The sequence below is a fragment of the Eschscholzia californica genome, unplaced genomic scaffold, assembly GCF_041429995.1.
Source record: "Eschscholzia californica isolate CP2 unplaced genomic scaffold, dmEscCali1.0.p SCAF_1, whole genome shotgun sequence".
NCBI lineage: Eukaryota > Viridiplantae > Streptophyta > Magnoliopsida > Ranunculales > Papaveraceae > Eschscholzia > Eschscholzia californica.
The window spans coordinates 71,851,994-71,872,805 of NW_028238198.1; the positions used below are offsets into that span (position 1 = coordinate 71,851,994).

General features: G+C 35.9%; 2 protein-coding genes across 20 annotated transcripts; both read left to right on the plus strand.

Annotated features, from left to right (window-relative positions):
• Positions 1–727: 727 nt before the first annotated feature.
• On the plus strand, positions 728–11,385 carry LOC147568856 (uncharacterized). Of its 18 annotated transcripts, none has more exons than XM_086655256.1 (12): positions 728–1,502; positions 1,746–1,894; positions 3,883–3,981; positions 5,044–5,147; positions 5,503–6,431; positions 6,501–6,623; positions 6,734–6,822; positions 6,917–7,117; positions 7,907–8,308; positions 8,667–8,747; positions 10,338–10,604; positions 11,116–11,385. In XM_086655256.1, the coding sequence occupies exons 2-11, from the start codon at positions 1,772–1,774 to the stop codon at positions 10,380–10,382; spliced, it is 2,196 nt and encodes a 731-aa protein (XP_086511382.1). In that variant the 5' UTR covers positions 728–1,502; positions 1,746–1,771; the 3' UTR covers positions 10,383–10,604; positions 11,116–11,385. The 18 variants fall into 18 exon arrangements, with proteins under 18 accessions (XP_086511382.1, XP_086511384.1, XP_086511379.1 ...); XM_086655258.1 differs by having other exon boundaries at positions 742–1,502; positions 1,755–1,894; XM_086655253.1 differs by having other exon boundaries at positions 1,316–1,502; positions 1,755–1,894; positions 3,883–3,996.
• A 3,943-nt stretch (positions 11,386–15,328) lies between these two features.
• Positions 15,329–20,811, plus strand: LOC147568857 (uncharacterized). Of its 2 annotated transcripts, none has more exons than XM_086655270.1 (11): positions 15,329–15,731; positions 16,248–16,417; positions 17,039–17,172; positions 17,810–18,003; positions 18,114–18,395; positions 18,526–18,584; positions 18,676–18,712; positions 18,820–18,891; positions 19,015–19,165; positions 19,250–19,393; positions 19,838–20,811. In XM_086655270.1, the coding sequence occupies exons 2-11, from the start codon at positions 16,255–16,257 to the stop codon at positions 20,255–20,257; spliced, it is 1,656 nt and encodes a 551-aa protein (XP_086511396.1). In that variant the 5' UTR covers positions 15,329–15,731; positions 16,248–16,254; the 3' UTR covers positions 20,258–20,811. The 2 variants fall into 2 exon arrangements, with proteins under 2 accessions (XP_086511396.1, XP_086511397.1); XM_086655271.1 differs by lacking the exon at positions 15,329–15,731 and adding an exon at positions 16,015–16,042.
• Position 20,812: the final 1 nt, after the last annotated feature.

Below are 20,812 nucleotides of genomic sequence, written 5' to 3' on the forward strand. Positions count from 1 at the left end.
TAAATTCTACAACACGACAAAGAACTATATAACGTCTATAGATTTTAGACCATCTCCAAAGCAACACTCAATCTTAGGATTTTCGAGTGTCACATAGGATTTTTAGATTTTTTTCTTAAAAATTCTCTCTAATGCAATACTCAATTTGGATCTCTAAGATGATGTGGAGGCAGTTAAATAGAGATATCTTAAGAAGACACTCTTGATATATCTCTAGAGTGTCCCCTTGAGATATATCTAGAGTGTCTTCTTGAGATATCTCTAATTGTCCAACTCATCAATATTTGAATTTCAACCAATAAAAACCAAGTCTTTTATATTTTTATTAACTAATTATTTCTTTACAAAAATAACTATGCTACATAAGTAATTAAATAAAATAAATTTAGAATTTTGCATTGGAGACAAAAGATTTGAAAATATCTATTTTCGTCACATATGAATGAAAATCTCAATTAGAACTTGACACGTAAATACAGATTTTCTTGTGTTTTGCATTGGAGGTGCTCTTACTCGTTGGATCTTTATTACGGAAGTAAAGAGTCACAACGTTCAAATGGTTTGTCATATTTAGACATTCACGGTAAAGAGAAGGGAAGTTTTATAAGTGTCTCCATTATTGTGCTTTCTAACCCGCAAAAATCGAAAGGGTTCTCATGTAAAGAAGGTGTATTTACCGATAAAAGAGGCACTCTTATATGCTTATTTCTCTTTTGGACTTACGAATGAGAGAAATCCCTCAACAGGAGACTCGGTTCACTGTACAAGTACAATATAATTACAATTTTTTTTTAAATAGAATAGATTCATCCGAGATAGTTCTTCAAGGAATAGTCTTCAAGCTCTCAAATTCTTTGAAGTTTTCTTAATAATACCTCTTCTGAAATCTTCCACCATGGACTGGGATGTCTGACCACAAATCATTCATTTTCGTGAGCGAAACAAGTGTCCATACTCTGACTCACACTCTTTACCAAGAGACACAATATTCTTCCAAAGTTACACCACAAGTATCTTAAGAAGTATCTCTATTTGGGTGAAAATATATTTTTTTTCGTCTATTTAGGCTGAAATTTTCTTAGTATTTTAAGTCATGTATAAATTGATTTCAACATCTATAACTTTTACAAAAGAAATTTGTCTCTTTCAATCGAAAGAACCTCAAAAATGGAACTCATACATTTAGGTTGCTGCAATTTTAAATCTATTAAGAAATGGAAAATTCAAATAAAAAAATCCAAATAGTAGAAACGAAAGTACTAAACGACCAAGTGAAGGAACCGTTAGTTTGGGAGGCAAAAAGGTCTACCGTACAAATTATAGGTCTAAAACATCTAGTTGTTACAAATTAGGGGGCCATTTAGAATTTCCCTAAACTTCTCCATTAATTTGGAATCTACCACAAATATACCAACCCCGTTAGAAAACGGTCACTGTTAATGGCGTCGAAATTTTTGAGCTCTCTCTGGATCGGAGAGATCGTTACTGTTTTCTATTCTCAGGTCAATACTTTCTCTCTCTACATTTTAATCTGATCTTATAATTATCTATTTACTCTCTCTCTCTGGATTTTATTGAAACTCAATCAGTTCTTTCTCTCTCTAGATTAAGATAATTAGATCCATTTCTTTAGAAGATTTAGAATTAGGTCATACTTTGGTTAAAGAATTTAGTCTGAAACTGCAATTATTTTCAGATTTAGTTGACCTATTTGATTTCTAATCGGTTTTGAGATTTGTTTTTAGGATGAACAGTGATTAAGACCTTGATTATGTCTTTTGATGGAAATGATAATAAATGGAGCTGTTCAAATACTGCTTCTATGAATCTTCAATGTGTTGGTTCTATTGTTCGCGATATTGGAGAGCCTTGTCTCCGTCAATCTCCTGAAAAGGTAAATTTAAAATTAGAGAGTTTTTTAGGGTTAATTTCGTTATTATTTTGTGCATTGTTGTTCAAATTTGCAAATAGATTGGAGTTAAAAACGATTAAAAGTAGATTTTGAAAGATTACTGATTAAAGTCTAATTAATCCTCAACATGGAGTTTAAGTTGTAAACGTTTGTCGATGTCGTGTATATCAGTTCAGAAGCTGCAATTTCAACGTTATTTTGGGATTTGAATATAAAATTGTGTAAACTAGACACTTTCGAAGTAGAAATTGTAAATGTATGTATTCTTGTTCGATGTTTCAATTTCTTTATAGACGGAGACAAAATAACATTGAACTTATTTAGTTCATATCATGGATATTATGAATACCTTGTGATGCTAGAGATTTTAGGGGCTACTTATTGCGACAAGTATCATTACTCCTTTCGTTGCAAACCTTTTGTCTATTTTTCTGACTTCACTTGATATCTATTTGAAATGTCAACTCCATTTTTGTAAATTAAATAAAATGCATATTATTTGGGGCCTTTAAGTGCTTTTTATGGATGTACGTTGAAACCGTATGATGCTAGTGACAAGCCTCCTCACAAACTAACAATGGATCCGAGACCCTTGAGTAAGAGCGAGAAGAATTATCGTCAATTAAGGAACAAACTCATTTCACGAAAACCCCCTAGCACATATGAACTACCAAACGTGTCGTATGTGAATGATTAGGCATACTGGAGGATATATGCTATCGAGGTCATATACTCGTCAGACTATATGATGAGTGATTTATATGTAAGCAAGTTGGAATGGGGCGCTCGTATTATACATACGTCTACATTTCAGCGAGTGCCGTTCGAGCCGGAATAAACTCGAGAAGAAACCGTGTTAAAAACAGGCGTCAACGAAAGATGATCCCAAAGGGTGATTTTAGATCTAAACGTCACTCGAGCACATAAGGGGGAGTCGGCAAGTGCCACCAACCATGGTGTCAATGGACACTCAAAGGGTTCACATGCAAATCTCACCTGAGTCACTACCGACTTCCTAGTTTCTACAATATGAGATGCCGAATTTATCGCATAGCTTGGAGAAACTTCGAATAAATAGCAAAAGTATTGTTCAATTAATGTAACTCAGTTTTGTCATCGATCATGGTCACAATACTTCATTTCTTTTGGAGTAGAGAGCAGAGTGTCCATGTTATATACGTTCTTTTGTTAGAGAACATATACATAGTAAAAGACTAAACCTTCCTTTTTTATCAATGGCTTTTAAGATAACAAGAAAAAAAATTTGGTACATTTTCTGGAGCCGACTTTTAGCTTATGCGGTCGATAGTTGGAGCCAACTACTGAGTTTACCATTCCTTCAACAATTTTATGTGGATTTTCTTTTCATGAAAAGGAAGAGAAGTCCAGCCAAACGAGCACTAAGATCGTGGCTGCAAGCTGTTATGTTATTTTAGTGTACGTCACATTTTGTGTTTTTTTAATGATTTTTCCACTGCACATGACATCAATGACACACCTTTTGGGGTTGCTTACGCCAATTTTCTGGATGAAATGCAAAACCTGTGAAACTAGAGTCTTGAGGGAGTAAAACTTGTTACACATACTTTTTGCAAAAATTTTGGTCTTACACTAACCATATATTAGAGAATGGTTGGACATGAACACTAATTGATCCCTAGAATACCATATGGAAAGTGATCAACTGGATGTGAATATTCAGGGTGTTTTGTTCGGTCTGTTTATCGAGTAAAGAGATTAGAAGCTATAGATATGATTTAGTGGGAAGGTCGCTCGCCTCTATAGATTTCTCAACTCATTCATATTTCATTGTACTATTGAAGGCTCTGACCTGCTTGTAAACTAAATTAGTGCTAGTCTCTATTGTATACTTTGTTTAAATTGCTTTTTCTCGTTTTTCTTCTGTGTGTACTCATTACATTTTTTAGCATTTGAAATTTTATCTAATTGGTTTATCTAATGTGATGCAGAGAATCAAAATGCTAAAGGAAGAAAAGTGGCGAGCCAATTTTGACAGTGATGGGAAGGTTTTTTGTTTCCAAAAGGCTCTTAAGCTGATTGTTTTGGGAGTAAGCTGTCTAACAGTTATATCTATGCCACTTCTCGAGAATAACACACCCAAATGTCGGGTCTACTTCCATCTTTTCGACCCAGTGTGACAAATATTATAGTTTGTCGACCTTAAACTTGTCAGTTCGTAGATTCATATTCTCTCCTTGTCTAGTAATTGCAAAATGATATCTTTGTAGTTATTCAGGCTGGCTTTCAGATTGCTTTTGTGTATAGATAAAATAAGAAAGCAGTTTTTCATTAGATGTTACTTCTCGAAGCATATTGGGAAGCAGGTCAAGTGATGCATTTTTTCTCAACGCTAGTTTCTAAAATAACGAAATTAGAAGTAGAGTTTAGAATATCTTACAGCAAACTAAGCCAAGCTTCAGACACATTTGTTCAATGTCCCTTCTGGTTTTTATTAAGTATTAACCATTAATCTCCACACACACACACAGACACACACAGACACACACATACACACACATACACACACATAGACACCTTACTACGGTACTACCTGATTACCTTAGTATCATGTTACCAACTTGGTTGAGTGATAAGATGGCTAACTAACTTTTGTGTTATATGGAAATCATGGAGCATTCGTAGATCTCATGGGCCAAGGTAATTAACGTATTTCATGATATTTTTCAAGATCTTAGGTACACACACACACACACGAGTTCACAACCAACATGTGCCCTTATAACCTTAATACCTGATTACCTTAGTATCATGTTGCCAACTTGGTTGAGTTTTAAGATGGCAAACCAACTTTTGTGTTATATGGAAATCATTGAGCATTCGTACATCTCATTGACCCAAGTAATTGACGGATTTCATGATATTTCTCAAAATCTCAGGTTCAGTTTGTAATTTTTGTGATCTTCCGCAGGTGGAAGCTTCTATGCTTGTTGATTTTTCTTTGCTGTAGATGTTTCATAGTCATATGCTCCTACTTGCTGAAAATTAATTTATGTTGTTTATCAAATGAGTTTTATTGTTTAACTTATGAACTTTCTTATTCTAGCACTTCTCTAACTGACACTTTTATTTCTATTACTCTGTACGTATAGGGTGTGGACCCATCCATACGAGCTGAAGTATGGGAATTTCTTCTCGGTTGCTATACGCTGGGCAGCACGACAGAGCACCGGAGGAGACTAAGGATGGCTAGGAGGTTGGACCCTTCCATATTCCTTCTGTATCATAACACGAGTCAGTTGGAAATAGTCTTACTCACATATGTTTCTTTTTTGCATATTGAATGAATCCAGACATCATCTTGTTTTCCTTGTGTCAAATAGAAGTTCTTTACTGATTTCTCATCTTGACTGCTTGATGGGTACTATTACTACTATATATATATGATCCAAGGAGATGCATATAAGCATGATCAATATTGACTTGAATTCTTCTGATATTCAAACTTCAACATTCTTATGATTGCAAATGAACTCCGATTATCCGATATGTTAGGAAGTTCTCTGAATTTGTATAAAAAATCTAGTTTAATACTTTGATCAACCATGCAGGGAGCGCTACAAGGATCTAATCAAGCAGTGCCAGAAGATGCATTCAAGCATTGGAACCGGTTCTCTTGCTTATGTTGTGGGGTCCAAGGTGATGGATGTCAAGATTGACTCTAGAGATAGTAATAAAGAGGAAGATGTCAGAATATCAGGTTTTAACGACGCTACTATTGAAATAGAGGCTTCTGATTGGAGTAATAACTGTACAGATGTGTCTTACGCATGTCAAACAGAAAGTTCAAGTGATCCACCTTATCTTTTCACTGTCAGAGGAAGCACGGATAGTGCTCGGTATGACTCTTCAGGTGCCACATTTTATTCGGGTCAATTCAATTGCTTTTCCCCAAAAGAAGGGATGGAAGTTCCTGTTTCACAAAACGAGACTGAGACTTATTTTGACGTAGTCACAGATTTACCAGAAAGTAGTGATAGTGATAAAATAGAGTTTGGAGAGGACAGAATGTCTACCAAGCTAAAAGTCAATATTTCAGATGAGGATGAGAACATGTATAGTTTTCAAATTAGTAACAATGTAGATCTAATTATGGAATCAAATGGTTCACGTAATGATGTCTCATGTGACAGTTCTTCTGCTACTGAGGTGTTTGATTCAGATACCTATGAAAAAGTAGAACAGTCAAGAAACTTCACACATAGATCTGAACTAAACACAGTGAGAATATCAGATGCACAGGAAACAGGGATTATGAAGACAACAACATCTGAAACTTCTGCTAACGAGGTGTTTGATTCAGATACCTATGAAAAAGTAGAACAGTCAAGAAACTTCACACATAGATCTGAACTAAACACAATGAGGATATCAGATGCACAGGAAACGGGGATTATGAAGACAACAACATCTGAAAGAGAGACAGAGACTAATACTGAAGGCAGAGTTTCCGAATGGCTCTGGACGCTTCACCAAATAGGTAAATCAGTTATATACTTTCTGTTGAAGCGATATACTAGACATTGTTGCTTATATATATCCTTTTCAGTTGTTGATGTGGTAAGAACGGATAGTGATCTTGAATTCTACGAGGATGCGAAAAATATGGCGAGGATGTCAGATATTCTTGCTGTTTATGCATGGGTTGATCCTTCTATTGGATACTGCCAAGGTTGTAGATCTGTCTTTTTTGTCTACTGTTTTCCTTCCATGATTCTAATTTTCTAATACCATTTCTGGACTTCATAATAACGAGTCTGTAACTTTATATATGAATTATAGGTATGAGTGACTTGCTGTCTCCTTTCGTCTTTCTCTATGAGGATAATGCAGATGCATTTTGGTGCTTTGAGATGCTCCTAAGGAGAATGGTACTCTTGGAACCTAATCATTTTGTTTCCACACATTTATCACTGTCTGTCTGACTACATTTTGCCTCCATGGGGTGTACTTGCATTCTTCCAGCGTGAAAATTTTCAGACGGAAGGGCCAACTGGAGTAATGAAGCAGTTGGAATCTCTGTGGCGGATATTGGAACTGACAGATAAAGAAACATTTGCGCACCTGTCACTAATAGGTGCTGAGAGCCTGCATTTTGCCTTCCGTATGCTGCTGATTCTTTTTCGTCGAGAGCTATCTTTCAGTGAGGTGCTTCGCATGTGGGAGGTATGTTTGTCTTCATGGTGGGTTGTGCCATTCTAAAATGCACATCAGAAGAAACTCTCTTCTTAGACATTCCCAGGGTTATTCTGAAAGCAAAATTTGTATGACCATACACCCTCCCGTCTTGTAAATTTCATTACATCCTGTTTCACAGATGACAAAGTCTCATCTTAAAATATCAACTTACTTAATGTTAACTTTGTGAACATCCAACTCAAAACCAATTTCCTATGGGCTTTGAGTGGAGAAGCCCTATATATTATATTATTGGTTATGAGTCTTCCCTTAGTTGGTGTGGGACTATTGTTTCATGGCCCATCACATGTGGGTTATTTGTGCCTATCATCTTTTTTTTGGGGGGTAAGGTGGAGCGCATACGGCCACTTGGTCTATCATGTGTGGGCCTAGCTCTGATACATATTAAGTCTGTGAAGATCCAAGTCAAAACCAATGTCGATGGGTGGAGAGGTCCTGGTGAAACTTTCCTTGGTCTAGGTGTCTATTCTCACACATTATGATGAATATAAGTATATACCTAGACATAGTTTTTTTTTGTCCTCACACGTGAATAATTGAAGTTTGTTTACTTGTTGCGGAACAAAACACGGTAGGCGTTCGTTTGTAAGCATGGATTTATAGTAGTTGAGCATTTGAGCAATGGGATTTGAGTGTAGTAAATGAGATATAAGCTTACTGCATTTAGATTTTAGAATAATTTCCTTTGTTATTTGCATTTTATTGGTCAGAATATTAATTTTCAAATAACCTCTATTTGCTTTTGCAACTCTTTAGATGATTTGGGCTGCCGATTTTGATGAATCAGTATCTCAAGAGTTAGAGAAAAATTGTCTTCAACCACTGGTCATACAGTTTCCAAGGGATTCTAGTTCTGAATCAGGAGAAGAGATTATAGAGGGTAATGGAATTTCAAGTGAGAGAGGACAATTGCAACTCAAAAACGGAATCGTAGAAAATTCCGTCTCTGATAACAATGGGATAAAATCAGCAGTTAGCCATCCTTTTTGTGGCTTGACCAGGAATTTTTGGTTAAGGGATTGCATGGGAAATAGTACTTTAGTCAGTTCAACAAGAAATTGCAATGATGAATTACCCGTCTTCTGTGTAGCAGCTATCCTTATCATTAACCGCAACAAGATTATTAAAGAAACACGTTCACTTTTTGATTTGATAAAGGTAGGTGCATTTTATTGCGTCTGAATTCTAATATATTATTACATCAAAGTCTCTTGGTATTTTATAAAATTTAGTGAGAATCAATCACCACTATCTCTTGTATCTGCAACTGTCAAATGACTAATCTAGTTATATGAATCAAACTGTTTGATCAATAACACTTGTTTAGTGGCTTTTGGTAATCGAGTTCTTCCGATTAAGACGTTATCTATATCTTATTTCATTTCTTAGGATTTCTACAGTGATCCTTTTCCTTTTCCGAGGCTGAAATTAGACTCTTGTGCAATTTCAATCTTTTACTATGTGGCAGTTTTGGCGGAGACATAATCTGATTTTACTCTTGCTCAACATCTTGCAGATATTCAATGAAAATATGCTGGATATTAGTGTAACTAGATGCATACATATGGCCATCAAACTTCGGAGGAAGTACTATAAGGTTAGTTTTCTGTTTTATCATGATATCTGTGTTTACAATTCCTTCCTCGACCTCGTTTAGCTTCACCCATGGTTTACGATATTGCAATGATTAGAGGGTATTGCTCCGTATAACCTCATGTTAATTTTTGCTAGTTTAGATATAAGAATTAAAGCATGATGTACCAAAAACCGATGTATGTAGCACCGACAAATTGATGAACTTTTTGAAGATTTCTTTGTTGCTTACATGTTTACCTTTAGAAGAGTATTCTTCCCGAGTAGTCATTTCTCAGTGATATACTTGGGATATTGACATAGATGACCTGGTGAAAGAGAAAGTCTAGTACTGTCTCTAACTTGATGATTATAGCATTTTCTTCTTGATATGAAAACAAATACTAGAGAGTAGATCCAAGTACAAAACTGCAAATTGCAGTTAAGTTGTACAAAACATGACGGTAATGTGGTATTAGATATTGTAACTCTTGTCTATTTTACAAACTAAGAAAACCTCTAAAGATGAAGGCCTCTGACCTCCCATATATGGACGGAAGGACCTAAAGTTCAATAGGTCGTTTTTCTTTTTCATCTTCATCACCACCACCAGGACCATCACCAATACCGACCACCGCCATCTTCATCTTCTTCCTTACCATCAACAGCCACCATCTTCTCCTTCAACTCCCCTCTTCATGCGTTTATCTGAAAACCCGTGGGGTTTTCATCACAAGCTCTTGCCCAGATCTGGGCTAGGGGCATTCATCACAAACTCTCGTACAGATCTATTGGGTACAGGGTAGGAACTTGCAGGAAAAACTGTGATGGAACCCACACCTGGATGAACATATACCTGGTGCAGAATTTTGTCCTTAGAAATTTGAAGGTGTAGGAGTTGGCCCTCTTGAAGATAGAACAGAAAATAAATCACTGATTTCTGCATCAGTTTCCAGAAAACCACAACCATCCAGGGTAACAACATCAATCAATTTGAAAAGAAACATTTGAAGCTTCCATCATCACTATCCAGATCTGGGCAAGGGCCTTCTTTGTGAATAATAACCTGATTTCCAGCGAAGAGAGCAGGGGAAATGGAGGGTCATTTTACACTCTTGCCGAAGATTCCGACGAAACCCTCTGTCAGGCTCAGACGAAGCGCTTCGTTCACCTTCCAGAGTCTGATGAAGGTAAGTCTTCATCTTCCAGAGTTTGAAAGTAAGGTTTGGGGGGCGGTTGATGGAGGACGCTAGTGATTGGTGGTGGCGATGAAGAAGAATAAGAAGCAAAAAGTATACATATTTAACTTTAGGTCCTTCAATTAGGTTGCCCTATATTATACTCGACCAGTTGTGGATCTAATTTTGCGTCCACGTAGGATTCTTCTGTCCATATATTGGCAGCAAAAACTGAAACTTCGGAAGCAACATATTTCTTTTTTGGCCTTTTCAGGATTACATTTCTAAAAGTGATCTAATGATCTAAGTAAGTATCTAACCGAATGAATTCAATGAATTGTGCCCTTAAGATGTAAGGTATCAACACCATATTTGTGCCCCTTTCGTCAGATGTGTAATAAAAGCTCAAGTCCTGTTTTCTTACTTTCTTCCTCCAGGTAATGAAGCAAAAGAGAAGAAGCAGCCGTTCAGAGCGGTTGTAGGCTAGGTTCATGCCATTCACAAGCACAAGGAAGAGTTCTTCGGAACCGATATTTCTGCATTTCCTATTGTGGCACCTGAAGTTGGTAAAATATTCTACCCTTCCATCTCGACAGTGATATCAAAGAGAGAACCTCGCCATTTTCATTTCTTATGGGAAGCTGAATCAGGAGTAATAATCATCCATTCATCCCTTTGAAGATTATGGTTTCATCCTTTTCAAGGTAAATTACGGTCTCTTTCACATTTCTTTTTATAATACATGGACAATACTTGGTATAAAATCTTAGCATTAGGGTACGAAGGAAGTGCATGTTTTCTAGACTCATGATTCCGTCTTTAAATTTCAGACATAAATTGCAAGCCAGTTACTTTCCTTTTCAGATGAAAAACCACTTCATTTTTTTTTTAATTTATCGAACTTCATATCTGAAAAAATCTCCCTTGATGAAAGACGTGCTTAGAGTGCCTCCCAAAGACCTCATGATTGTGTGCCAATAATGTCATCGGAAGGGCCACTTAGATCCGTCCTCTTCAAAGTCCTACTCGTATAAGGTTTCCTTCGCTTACATGAAATATTGGAATTTGTACTTAAACGTGAAAAATCCAATCCCCGTGATCATGAACATCCTCGAGTCAAATTTTAATCCAAGATGATATATCCTGATTGTTCTTTTTTTTTTTTTGCTTTTAACACGATGGATTTGATCATGCTTATGGAATTCGTTTTTCCAGTTGTGAATCAGGTGAAGATTCTCTGGTAAAGAATGAACACTTTTACTAGCAAAGTCGGATCACAGAGATGCTACTAATGACAATTACAGGTAACTAGCAAAAATGCAATATAATATGTAGAATCAAATGGAATTATGTACCAGTTTTCTTCTGAAAATGTGAATATTCAAATTTTTGTTACAAAAAAGAGAAAAACAGTTAGATAGCTTCCAAAATCATACTAAATTGTATTATAGAGTTTGGAGGTGAAAGACATATCTCGTTTACCTTCGTTTTGTCTCCATTTATCTACTGATGAACTTTAACTGCTCTTAAAAGAAGAGTTAAATGTTCCGTTATCGAAAAAAAAAATCATATCTAGGTTGACTTCAGCTTTCTGTTTCTTTACTGTGTCTAGAATATGATTTGTTTAGGTTTATTCGATTATTGGATTCTTCTTGGAGATATATGTACTGATCAATGTAGTTGAAAGAACCAAACAATGAGATACATGGGAAAACGAATATGAAAACAATACATACAACCTAATTTAAACAACATAGTATCCATGTCCGATTGCAGTCTTTAAACTTAGTCACTTCGAGAACTTTGTTTGATCTGCCCAAAGAAGAACGACTCTTTTCATATTCATGATCTCTCTTTATTTTTCCTTTCTCACTAGGTAGATTATTGTTGGGTTCTCATGGAATATGTATTTTTATTGAGGAAAGATCCATGTAATGACTCATAATCTCATTTAATACATCAATGACACTATACATTTTTGATATTAAATCATCGAGTAAAAAAAAGTTGATAAAAAACTATGATTGGACTTAGTTTTAGGTGATTTGGTCGGAATAATGTTTATGAGAGAATAGAGATTTTGTGCTTGCTCATATCTCATACAAATTCTTGTTGACATTTGGTAATTTTGGACACTAAATAAATGACATTTTCAGTCCTTACTCTTGGCCTCTTGGGGACACTGTAACAACTTTTTGTTTCCATTGAGCTTTATAAAAGAACCGGATACCGATACAAAAAAAAAAAAACCGTGTCCTTTTCCTTGCGGACAGTAAAATGTAAACACCAACTGAGGGTCAAGAAAGGCAACTTAAAGAGCAAGAAAAGCATTTGTGTTTCTTTTTGTATTCTTTTTCTTATTTATAAAATGATTTTTGATAACTGCTTTTTTCTTTTGTAAAAGAGAACTTAACAAACGGTCCTTTCGGCAGGGGCCTTGTGCCTCACCCAATTTCTCTCTCTCGGAGGAAAATGACACTATGTTCGTCATGACTCCTGACGATTCCCCATTGAATCCCGGCCGGATGACGTGTCGTGCCAAGATCTAAGAAGGAAAACTTTCTCTCACTAGATCTTGGCCCCATAAGTAACACGGCCAGGATTCAACGGCCAGGATTCAGTGAGTAGTGCTGGGCATAGCATCAGTGACTGCTCTGAGACTTTCTGTTGTGTGTGCTGGACATGCTGCCGTGAAAGAGGCGGCCTACCCAATTTGTCAGTAAGACATTTCTGAGGAGCATATAAAATACAACAAGCCTAGATAGACCGTTTCTAGGGACCGTCTCCTAGACCGTCCCATCCAGTTGGACAAAAAACCAAAGGATCCCACATGGGTTTTCAGGATGACCAAAAAGTTGGAGAGAGAAAAAATTGTTTCTCTCTCCAACGTGGACATTAAATGGAGACTTGCAAATTAAATCGAAGTCCCAACTTTTTCTCTCTAACGGTTACCCCCCCTCTCTAACGGTGACTCCATTTGGAAGGTTAACTTTCAATCTCGGCCTTTGATTTTTTAAGGGCCGAGATTGAAACCCCTAAACTAAATTAATTCCTTTCTTCTCATCCGGACCACGGGACCCTATAGTTATGTGAATTTAACAGTGTTATTCCACGTTGTTTTATTCTTTAAAAAGAGTACATTACTTCGTCTCTCTCTCTCCTCTTGTAATACACTTTTCTTTCACCCTCCTCTTTTTTCTTGCTATGGTCTTCTTATTTGCTAGGACCATGAAAAAAGTGTGTGAACGTAACAATCTTGGTTCAGCAGCTCATCGTGGTCATGGTCGGCAACAGTCTCGTTGAAAATTTGGGGTTCGTTTTGTGCAATCTTATGTAATAATCCAGGAGTTGCAGTCGTGGTGGTGGGCAGTCACGTGGCCAGCAATTTGGGGTACGGGCGGCAAATTTTTAATTTTATTTGGGCGGCAAAATTCAATGACTAGGATTGCACCTCCCAAATTTATCTCAATAAAAAAAGAATTAATTCAGTTTAGGGCTTTCAATCTCGGCCCTTAAAAAATCAAAGGCCGAGATCGAAAGTTAACCTTCCAAACGGATTTACCGTTAGAGAGGGGGTGACCGTTAGAGAGAAAAAGTTGGGACCTCCATTTAATTTGCAAGTCTCCATTTAATGTCCACGTTGGAGAGAGAAACAATTTTTTCTCTCTCTAACTTTTTGATCATCCTGAAAACCCATGTGGGATCCCTTGGCTTTTTGTCCAACTGGATGGGACGGTCTAGGGGACGGTCTCTAGAAACGGTCTATCTAGGCTTTTTGTATAAAATATTGAAGAAAATGGGGACCTTTATTTAATGATTTTGTGATCAAACTTGGACTTTCCAGTTTGACTTAATTTGTCTTAGTTAGGCTAGGCATGAACTCTCATATTTAACTGTATCATCAGGGTCATCTCATATTCACTCTGGTTCTTGTATTTTGCACCTGGTTCCAATGAAATTTCGGATTTTTCAGACTATATTATGGTTGTCAATATGATTTAGAGAGGCGGCTCTAAGCCTCTGAGTAGTAGTAGTATTACACATTTGACTATGATTATTAATACTATGACGTATGAGGACTGTACTTACGTATTGTAATGCATTTTCTTGAAATCTTCTTTGGTTGCGTGATAATATTTATGTTTTTTTGCTAGAGAGATCTAGATTCGGATCTTATTGTTTAAATAAAAATTTAGAAATTTTGATGGTTTATTGAGCATGTGAATCACATGAAAGTAGGGTATCCCAAAAGGAAAATGAGTGAGAACAAGATCGCATTGAAATATTGATTCTATCGTAAAAAAAAAAAATAAGATAAAAAATATGATTACTATTGCTATTCTTGTACCTATTTGGTGAGGTATGTGGGTGTGAATGAACTTATTAGTCTTTTGGAACAAGAGTGCACTAAATTAACTCATCATTTTTCATTTTCTTGAAAAGCAAAGGTCATATTAAAAGTTCAAAGGTGAAAAAGAAAAGATCAAACAAAAGAAAGAAAACACAATTAAGGCCAACAACCCAAGGCTTGACATCTCACAGCATTGACATTAGATAGCTCGTATTGTCATCTCGATTATGTGTTGTCTCTATATAGAGAGACGAGCGAGTATAACATATATACTTTAAACACGAAACAAAACCTTCAAACTACTATATAATGGGGCCTGATTTAATAGACACGCACCACCCACTTACAAGTTTGTTCCATAATGCGATACTTAGAAACTGCAAAATCCCTTCAATGAGTATTTTCGAAGAAATTAATTCTATCAGTCTATTGGTCTGGACCAAAGAGTTTTCCAATAATCTGGTCAATTTCAAAGTCATCTACATAATTTTGCTTTAGAAAACAAAAGCCAGTTTATAAGTAACTTAGTAATTTTTCAACCTCTTCTTGTAGGAGTATTACCTTTTGACAAATAAAGAGAAAATCAAGGAGAGAAAAGAAAGAAGGAAAATGGGTATTTTTTTCTTGTTGTAACTATCACGTTTCACATCGTTTAGTATAATACTCATAATGGTTTGGTCGTTAAATTTGACACAAAATTTATTTTTTGTTCTCTTTCTTGGACTTCTAGGGAGAGAGAAGAATTGGGTTGTTGATATGAAATATGTTTGAAAAATGCTCGAGTCCCCGAAAGTCAAATGAAAGAGAAATCAATATTAAAATCAACGGTCAACATTGATGAAAATATATTCTTTCTCTTACCATTCGAAAATCGTGACAGTTGATTTGGATTTATCTTTTAAATTTGGTTCAATTTTCGGTTGTTCTAGCATTGTTGTTCGTGAATGAGTCGACAATAAATAATAAATTAGTGTAGAAAGTTAGGAAAAGTAGTTGTTTTGGTTTAAGAATAAAGAGTGTTTGAGACGGGTCGATCTTCTCCTCTTAAACTTTAATCCTTTTAATTAATTGGATTAGTTTTTGTTGAAGTTTTGTTAAATTCTTGTAGTATTTGATACTAATTCTTTTTCAAAAGGCTGCTTTTCTTTAACAAGACTTCATCCTTGATAGAGAGAGGGAAAAAGGGTATTTAAAAGTTTCTTGAAATTGATGAGTTTCATTTATATATGTCCCTGGTGAAGAAAGGGAATTGAGAGATATCTTCATATTAATTCCTTGAGAGAGAGAGAGAGAGAGAGAGAGAGAGGAAATTTGAAGTTTCATGGTGGATGGATTACTGAAATTGAAGTTCTAATAATTAAGAGTTGAGTTATAAGAAAGTTCATGTCATCATTTTGAAGTACAAACTATAAATTAATGAAGCAGCTTTTGAATGAGTTGATGAAGTTTAGGCATTAAGTTATTAATATCTAATTCTGTGGTAAGCTCAAGTAATGAAATATCATTTCTAGTTTTAGGGTTTGGTGCATTATTATTTGAACCCAGGTTAAGTGATGAAGAGATATACATATTACAACTAGAGTTCTCGTCTATGTCACATCTCTCTACTTAAATCCTTAATCTTTCCTGTAAAATACGAGTATATGCAGAAACCAACTGAACTTCGCGAACGAGATAGGCTCGCTATCACTCCATGTAGCACCACCTTATAGGCTATAGCCCATACAATCCCATGTATTTGCTGGCTAATGTCCCGAATTTCTAGATAAACCCTTAATTCTCTAAAACCTTGTATACTTTTAATATTTGTATGGGTCCCTCTCTATTCTTTGCTTCATGGGTTAGGTTCAAATCTATCAATTTACTTTTGATTCTATCTCTTTAGATTGCTTCATGGGTTAGGTACTTAGGTTGAGTCTCTCACTAACTTTTGTAGTCTCTTTTAATAATAATTTGACATCTTACATTTTTTTCTCTTTCAAAACTTGTTTAACAGGATAAAGATGGGCTCTAAAGAATGCCCTAGATGGTGTGTCTACTCTTGCTTGTTCTTTCCCATCATCCTTGGCTTATACTGTAAAGAGGTTATAGCTTATAACCATGAAGAGGATTTTAACATGAGGCCAAATCACCTTATTATAAGTGGATTAACTAGTTTTGAACCAGGTAAGAAGTTAATTATGTCCACTTTTTCATAGTATTAAACCCTCCTAAACCTTGGATTAAGCTCAATATATGTATTAAATATTAAGCTACACTGATGGCTATTAAATTAAACGTCTCTCTTCTCCTATTAGTAAGGCTTAATATAGGATCATAAAATCAGACAACATTTCGTATTTTTTAGGGTTAATTTTTAATGTAAAATAACGAAACTAATACATATTAATGCATGTCATACTTCAAAGGAATAAAGATTCTTAGCGCGTAGGGCTGACCGCTTTGACCATAATTAATGATCAAATCGGATACATTCTCATTTGAGATCATTAGTTGCGTGCAATCTCATGCGAGATGTTTAGTGATCAACTCGCATACAATCTCATGTAAGAAGGTTATACATGCAGATGAGCTACCTAAATGATACTGAAAAGATAACCTAAGTATGCACCGTGATGCATGAGGTTGATCGACTAACACTCTTAGACACGCCTTATGATCTTCCTTCACAATTCATGCAATATGTCAAATAGATTTGTCATATATTATATATTAGTTCCTTACATTTTTTTGTATAAGGTAGTAACACATTTCTCATGTGGTTTTTCTTTAATATTCTTTGGTTAGGCAGGAGTTTGCTCGAAATAACAAAGAATGCTACAAAAGAAAGAGATTTTGGTGATACTATAAGAGTAGATCCTCTTAATAAGTTAAAGAAATACAGAGGCGGCTTTGACATTAGAAACAAGCATTACTGGAGTGTAAGTTTCTCTCTCTCTCTCTCTCTGCCCTTATCTTTCCAAAAACATCTGCTCCACTTTTGTCTGAGAAACATTCAAAATAGTAGAATTGGTAGAGAATGTTGAACCTGTGCGGGTTAAAAGTAGAAAAAATCAAGGATTTTGTGTGGATCATTATGATGTAAATAATGCTTCGTATCGTATAGCCTTTCAGAAGATAATGATAACCTTTTCTTATTAGTTAGTTTGTGTAACTAAACAACTAATCGTTATGAAAACATTAATTGTCTTCCCTAATTTGGAAGTCATTTGACCTTCGGTTCGATCTCATGGAAATGCAAATACAGGAATATTGTGAATTTGGGTATAAATAAAGTAGTTTATGTGGGCTTTAGGCCATTTCATTTCTCGTCGGCTTTAAGCCATTTAATTTCGTTGGGCTTATCACATTAGTAATTCGGCAGTTATCGTGCTTATCACATCGTATCGATGTATCAATGCCTTTGTAATGACGATTGTAGTCAAAATTAAAAAAAAAACTTTATGAACACCTTTTCTTTTTCATTTTCCTTTGTTGGGGATTTCCTCACCCTAAAATGGAAGTTGCCTAACAATTGTGATTTTCTTTCCTTTCCCTCTCCCTTCTATTTCTCTCCAGTCTACCATATTTACAGGTATCTATGGATATGCAATTGCAGTAGTTTGGCTTTTGGTTGGTCTGGTTTATGGAGTACTTCTACTTGCAAAAACACTATGCCATCCTAATAAGGATAAGCGAAAACTACCTTGCATCTCTAGGCAGTGTTCTATATGGTCTCTTCTGTTGGGTACTCTTCTAACAATTCTAGCCATGTGAGTTCTCCACCAACCCTTAAACCCTAAACCCTAATACAACTGAAACCCATCTTACACTTCCATCATTTGCATATTTGACATTGTTTTGTGTACGATGTTCTCTGCAGAACTGCCTCAGGGGTTGTTCTTGGTGGAAGTTCGAGATTTCATTCGAAAGCGAAAACAGTAATGAACATTATTATAGACACAGCAGATGGTGCATCGGATACAATATATAATGTAACAGGAGCAATGCGAAATATACAGGATACCTTAGGAATGACCAAGGATGGTGCTAAAGCTGTTGGATTTCTCAATACCACGTCCACAAGGCTCGATACTGAAGCTGCAGAAATAAGCAGACAAGCCAAAAAGAACAGAAAACTGATTGTCAAAGTCCTTAATATTGTGTAATGTCTCTACCCTTCTTCCAATTTCAACATTCAGACCTGCAGATTTTCTGATAATAATCATATACAATCAACCTGAAGACTGGGAACCCTAGAATTTTTCTGAACTGCTTATATATCTAATCTGCAGGTACATCACAACCACCATTGTTGTTACACTGAATCTTCTTGCCATCATTACACTGTTTGGTGAGCTTATTTTATAAAGTCGAATATAGTTCATAACGAATATGATAAGTTATCAATTCAAATACTCATGATGAAATTCCTCTGCTTTCAGTTTCTGCGTGTCTGAAGTTTCGCCGAGCAATTTACACGTAAGTAGATCTAATAACTTTAAAATACTAAAATGTCAAGAGTCTAGTTTGCTAGAACTGAGTATCTCGGTTTTCAGGATGTCTCATGTTTTATTTTCTATTGGCAGGCTTATTGTCTTATGCTGGGTATTGGCAATTATGTGCTGGGTATACTTCGGATTGTATTTTTCTGTCGAAAAGTAACCACCATTCCCTCTTCCTCTTTTCTCATCAGTTTAAATCTCATCCAAAATTTCAGTTCTTCGTCAACTAGAAAAAATATGAAAATTATCTCCAACCAAACATAATTTAAACTTTTTCAGGTTTCTAGGTGATACTTGTACTGCTCTGGAAGATTTCAGACAAGATCCTCAAAACAACAGTTTGAGTTCAATTGTCCCATGTGATGAATTGCGTTCGGCGAAATCAGTCCTATTCGACACCAGAGTAGGAATATACAGTCTCATAAATGAGGTAAGAAATTTAGATTATTTTCAATGCAACTATTCTATGAAAAATGTACTCCCAAGTCTTACCTTACTCAACTTGCAATTTCAGGTTAATGCAAACATATCAGCCCTGCAATCACCATCCTCAAGGAATTTGATTCAAGTCTGCAATCCTTTCACAGCTCCACCAGATTACCATTACCAACCAGAAAATTGTCCTATAAATACAATCAGAATAGGAGATATACCTCAGGTAAGCTTAAGCAATAATAGAAAGATCATTCGTTGTAGCCTCTCAGTTTTCAGAACTTGAGTGGCGAGAATGCCATCAGGTCTGAAATGGCCTTCTCTCCATGAAGCATCTCCAATCTGGTGAAGAATCTGAATTCTTCAAATCCTTGCTGCATAGTGCACACCTTCCAAAAGAAACTGCATGCACTTTAACATAGACTGCTATTTTATGGCCGTACCACGTTTTTGTGCAAACTTAAACAAGATGTACACACAAAGTATCGGGTTATACACAACAAACTGACTGAGAGACTGACAAGGGTACTCGAGTTTCTAACACAAGTATTAGAAAGGAGAATCCACGTTACATTAGGCCACTAGAAAATGACATTATATTGTTTGTACTATGTTTTACTGAGAACACATCAACCAAACCATAATTCCTTTTCTTTTTCTTTTCTTTAAGGTCATACAGATACTTAACTGTTCAAGTGGAGTTGGTAAAACATGCAAGAAAGGAAGATTTGCAGTGAGTGATTTGAAAAGTGTGGAGACATATACAAGCTCAATTCAAAAACTACTAGATGCATTTCCTAGCATGGAAAGCCTGGTAGAGTGTAAAGTAGTTAAAGATGCTTTCAATGAGATTCTATCGCATCAGTGCAAACCAGTGAAGAAGTACGCTAAGATGGTTTGGTCAGCAATGGTATTCCTCTCAACTACAATGGTGATTTTGATTCTCACATGGTTGAGAATGGCATCTCATGACCGCAAACTTCACTGTTCTAATGGTTCTGTAAAACCCCAATCAACAAGAATTAACATTCAAGAGCCCGAGATACCATGGCCAGGTATAAATCATTCAGAACAAAATTTGAATCCATAATTAGTTACCAGTTTGAACCATAGACAATACATACATAGGAAGCAGAAAGCCGAACAGCCAAGCAACTGGAAGTCGACCAATATTTGGAAAGTGTAAAATGGATTACAGTGAGATTATATGAAAATTAGGTACTGGTGAGCAATTGACCAAGAGTTGAGGCATGAACCCGCAAAAAGGGTATGCGTCAGGAAGGTCTTTCTTAGCAGTGTTCCAAGTCTATTCCCGGGCTTCCGCCTACAAGGGTCAGGACTGGGGTTTTAAATCTTGTTTCCCATTCAATTTCATAGAAGTCATGCCTTTCACTAAGGCAGTTCGTATACAATTTGTTCATAATAGTATAATGCCTCTATACCTTATTCTACAGTGAGAATCATAATATTTATTCTTTCCGCCTATTTGTCAAGGAGGAACGACCACAGAGATCCTACGGAAATGAGTTACGTGAAGATTTTAGGTTAGGTACTGCATTGTCAGTTCAGTCACTGTTAAATGGTGTAAATTCTGTCACTCTGCGGTGATCTAATAAATAAAGCTCAATGTGTTCTTGATTTGCAT

What these genes read in the sequence shown, in the direction of transcription:
- LOC147568856 (XM_086655251.1), top strand. Translation starts at nt 1,772, where the DNA reads ATGTCTTTTGATGGAAATGATAATAAATGGAGCTGTTCAAATACTGCT. An exon ending in TCCGTCAATCTCCTGAAAAG is followed by an intron (nt 1,895 to 3,882) that starts GTAAATTTAAAA and finishes AATGTGATGCAG; the next exon opens with AGAATCAAAATGCTAAAGGA. An exon ending in AGGTGCTTCGCATGTGGGAG is followed by an intron (nt 7,118 to 7,906) that starts GTATGTTTGTCT and finishes GCAACTCTTTAG; the next exon opens with ATGATTTGGGCTGCCGATTT.
- LOC147568857 (XM_086655270.1), top strand. Translation starts at nt 16,255, where the DNA reads ATGGGCTCTAAAGAATGCCCTAGATGGTGTGTCTACTCTTGCTTGTTC. An exon ending in GAAACAAGCATTACTGGAGT is followed by an intron (nt 17,173 to 17,809) that starts GTAAGTTTCTCT and finishes ATTTCTCTCCAG; the next exon opens with TCTACCATATTTACAGGTAT. An exon ending in TTTCGCCGAGCAATTTACAC is followed by an intron (nt 18,713 to 18,819) that starts GTAAGTAGATCT and finishes TTCTATTGGCAG; the next exon opens with GCTTATTGTCTTATGCTGGG.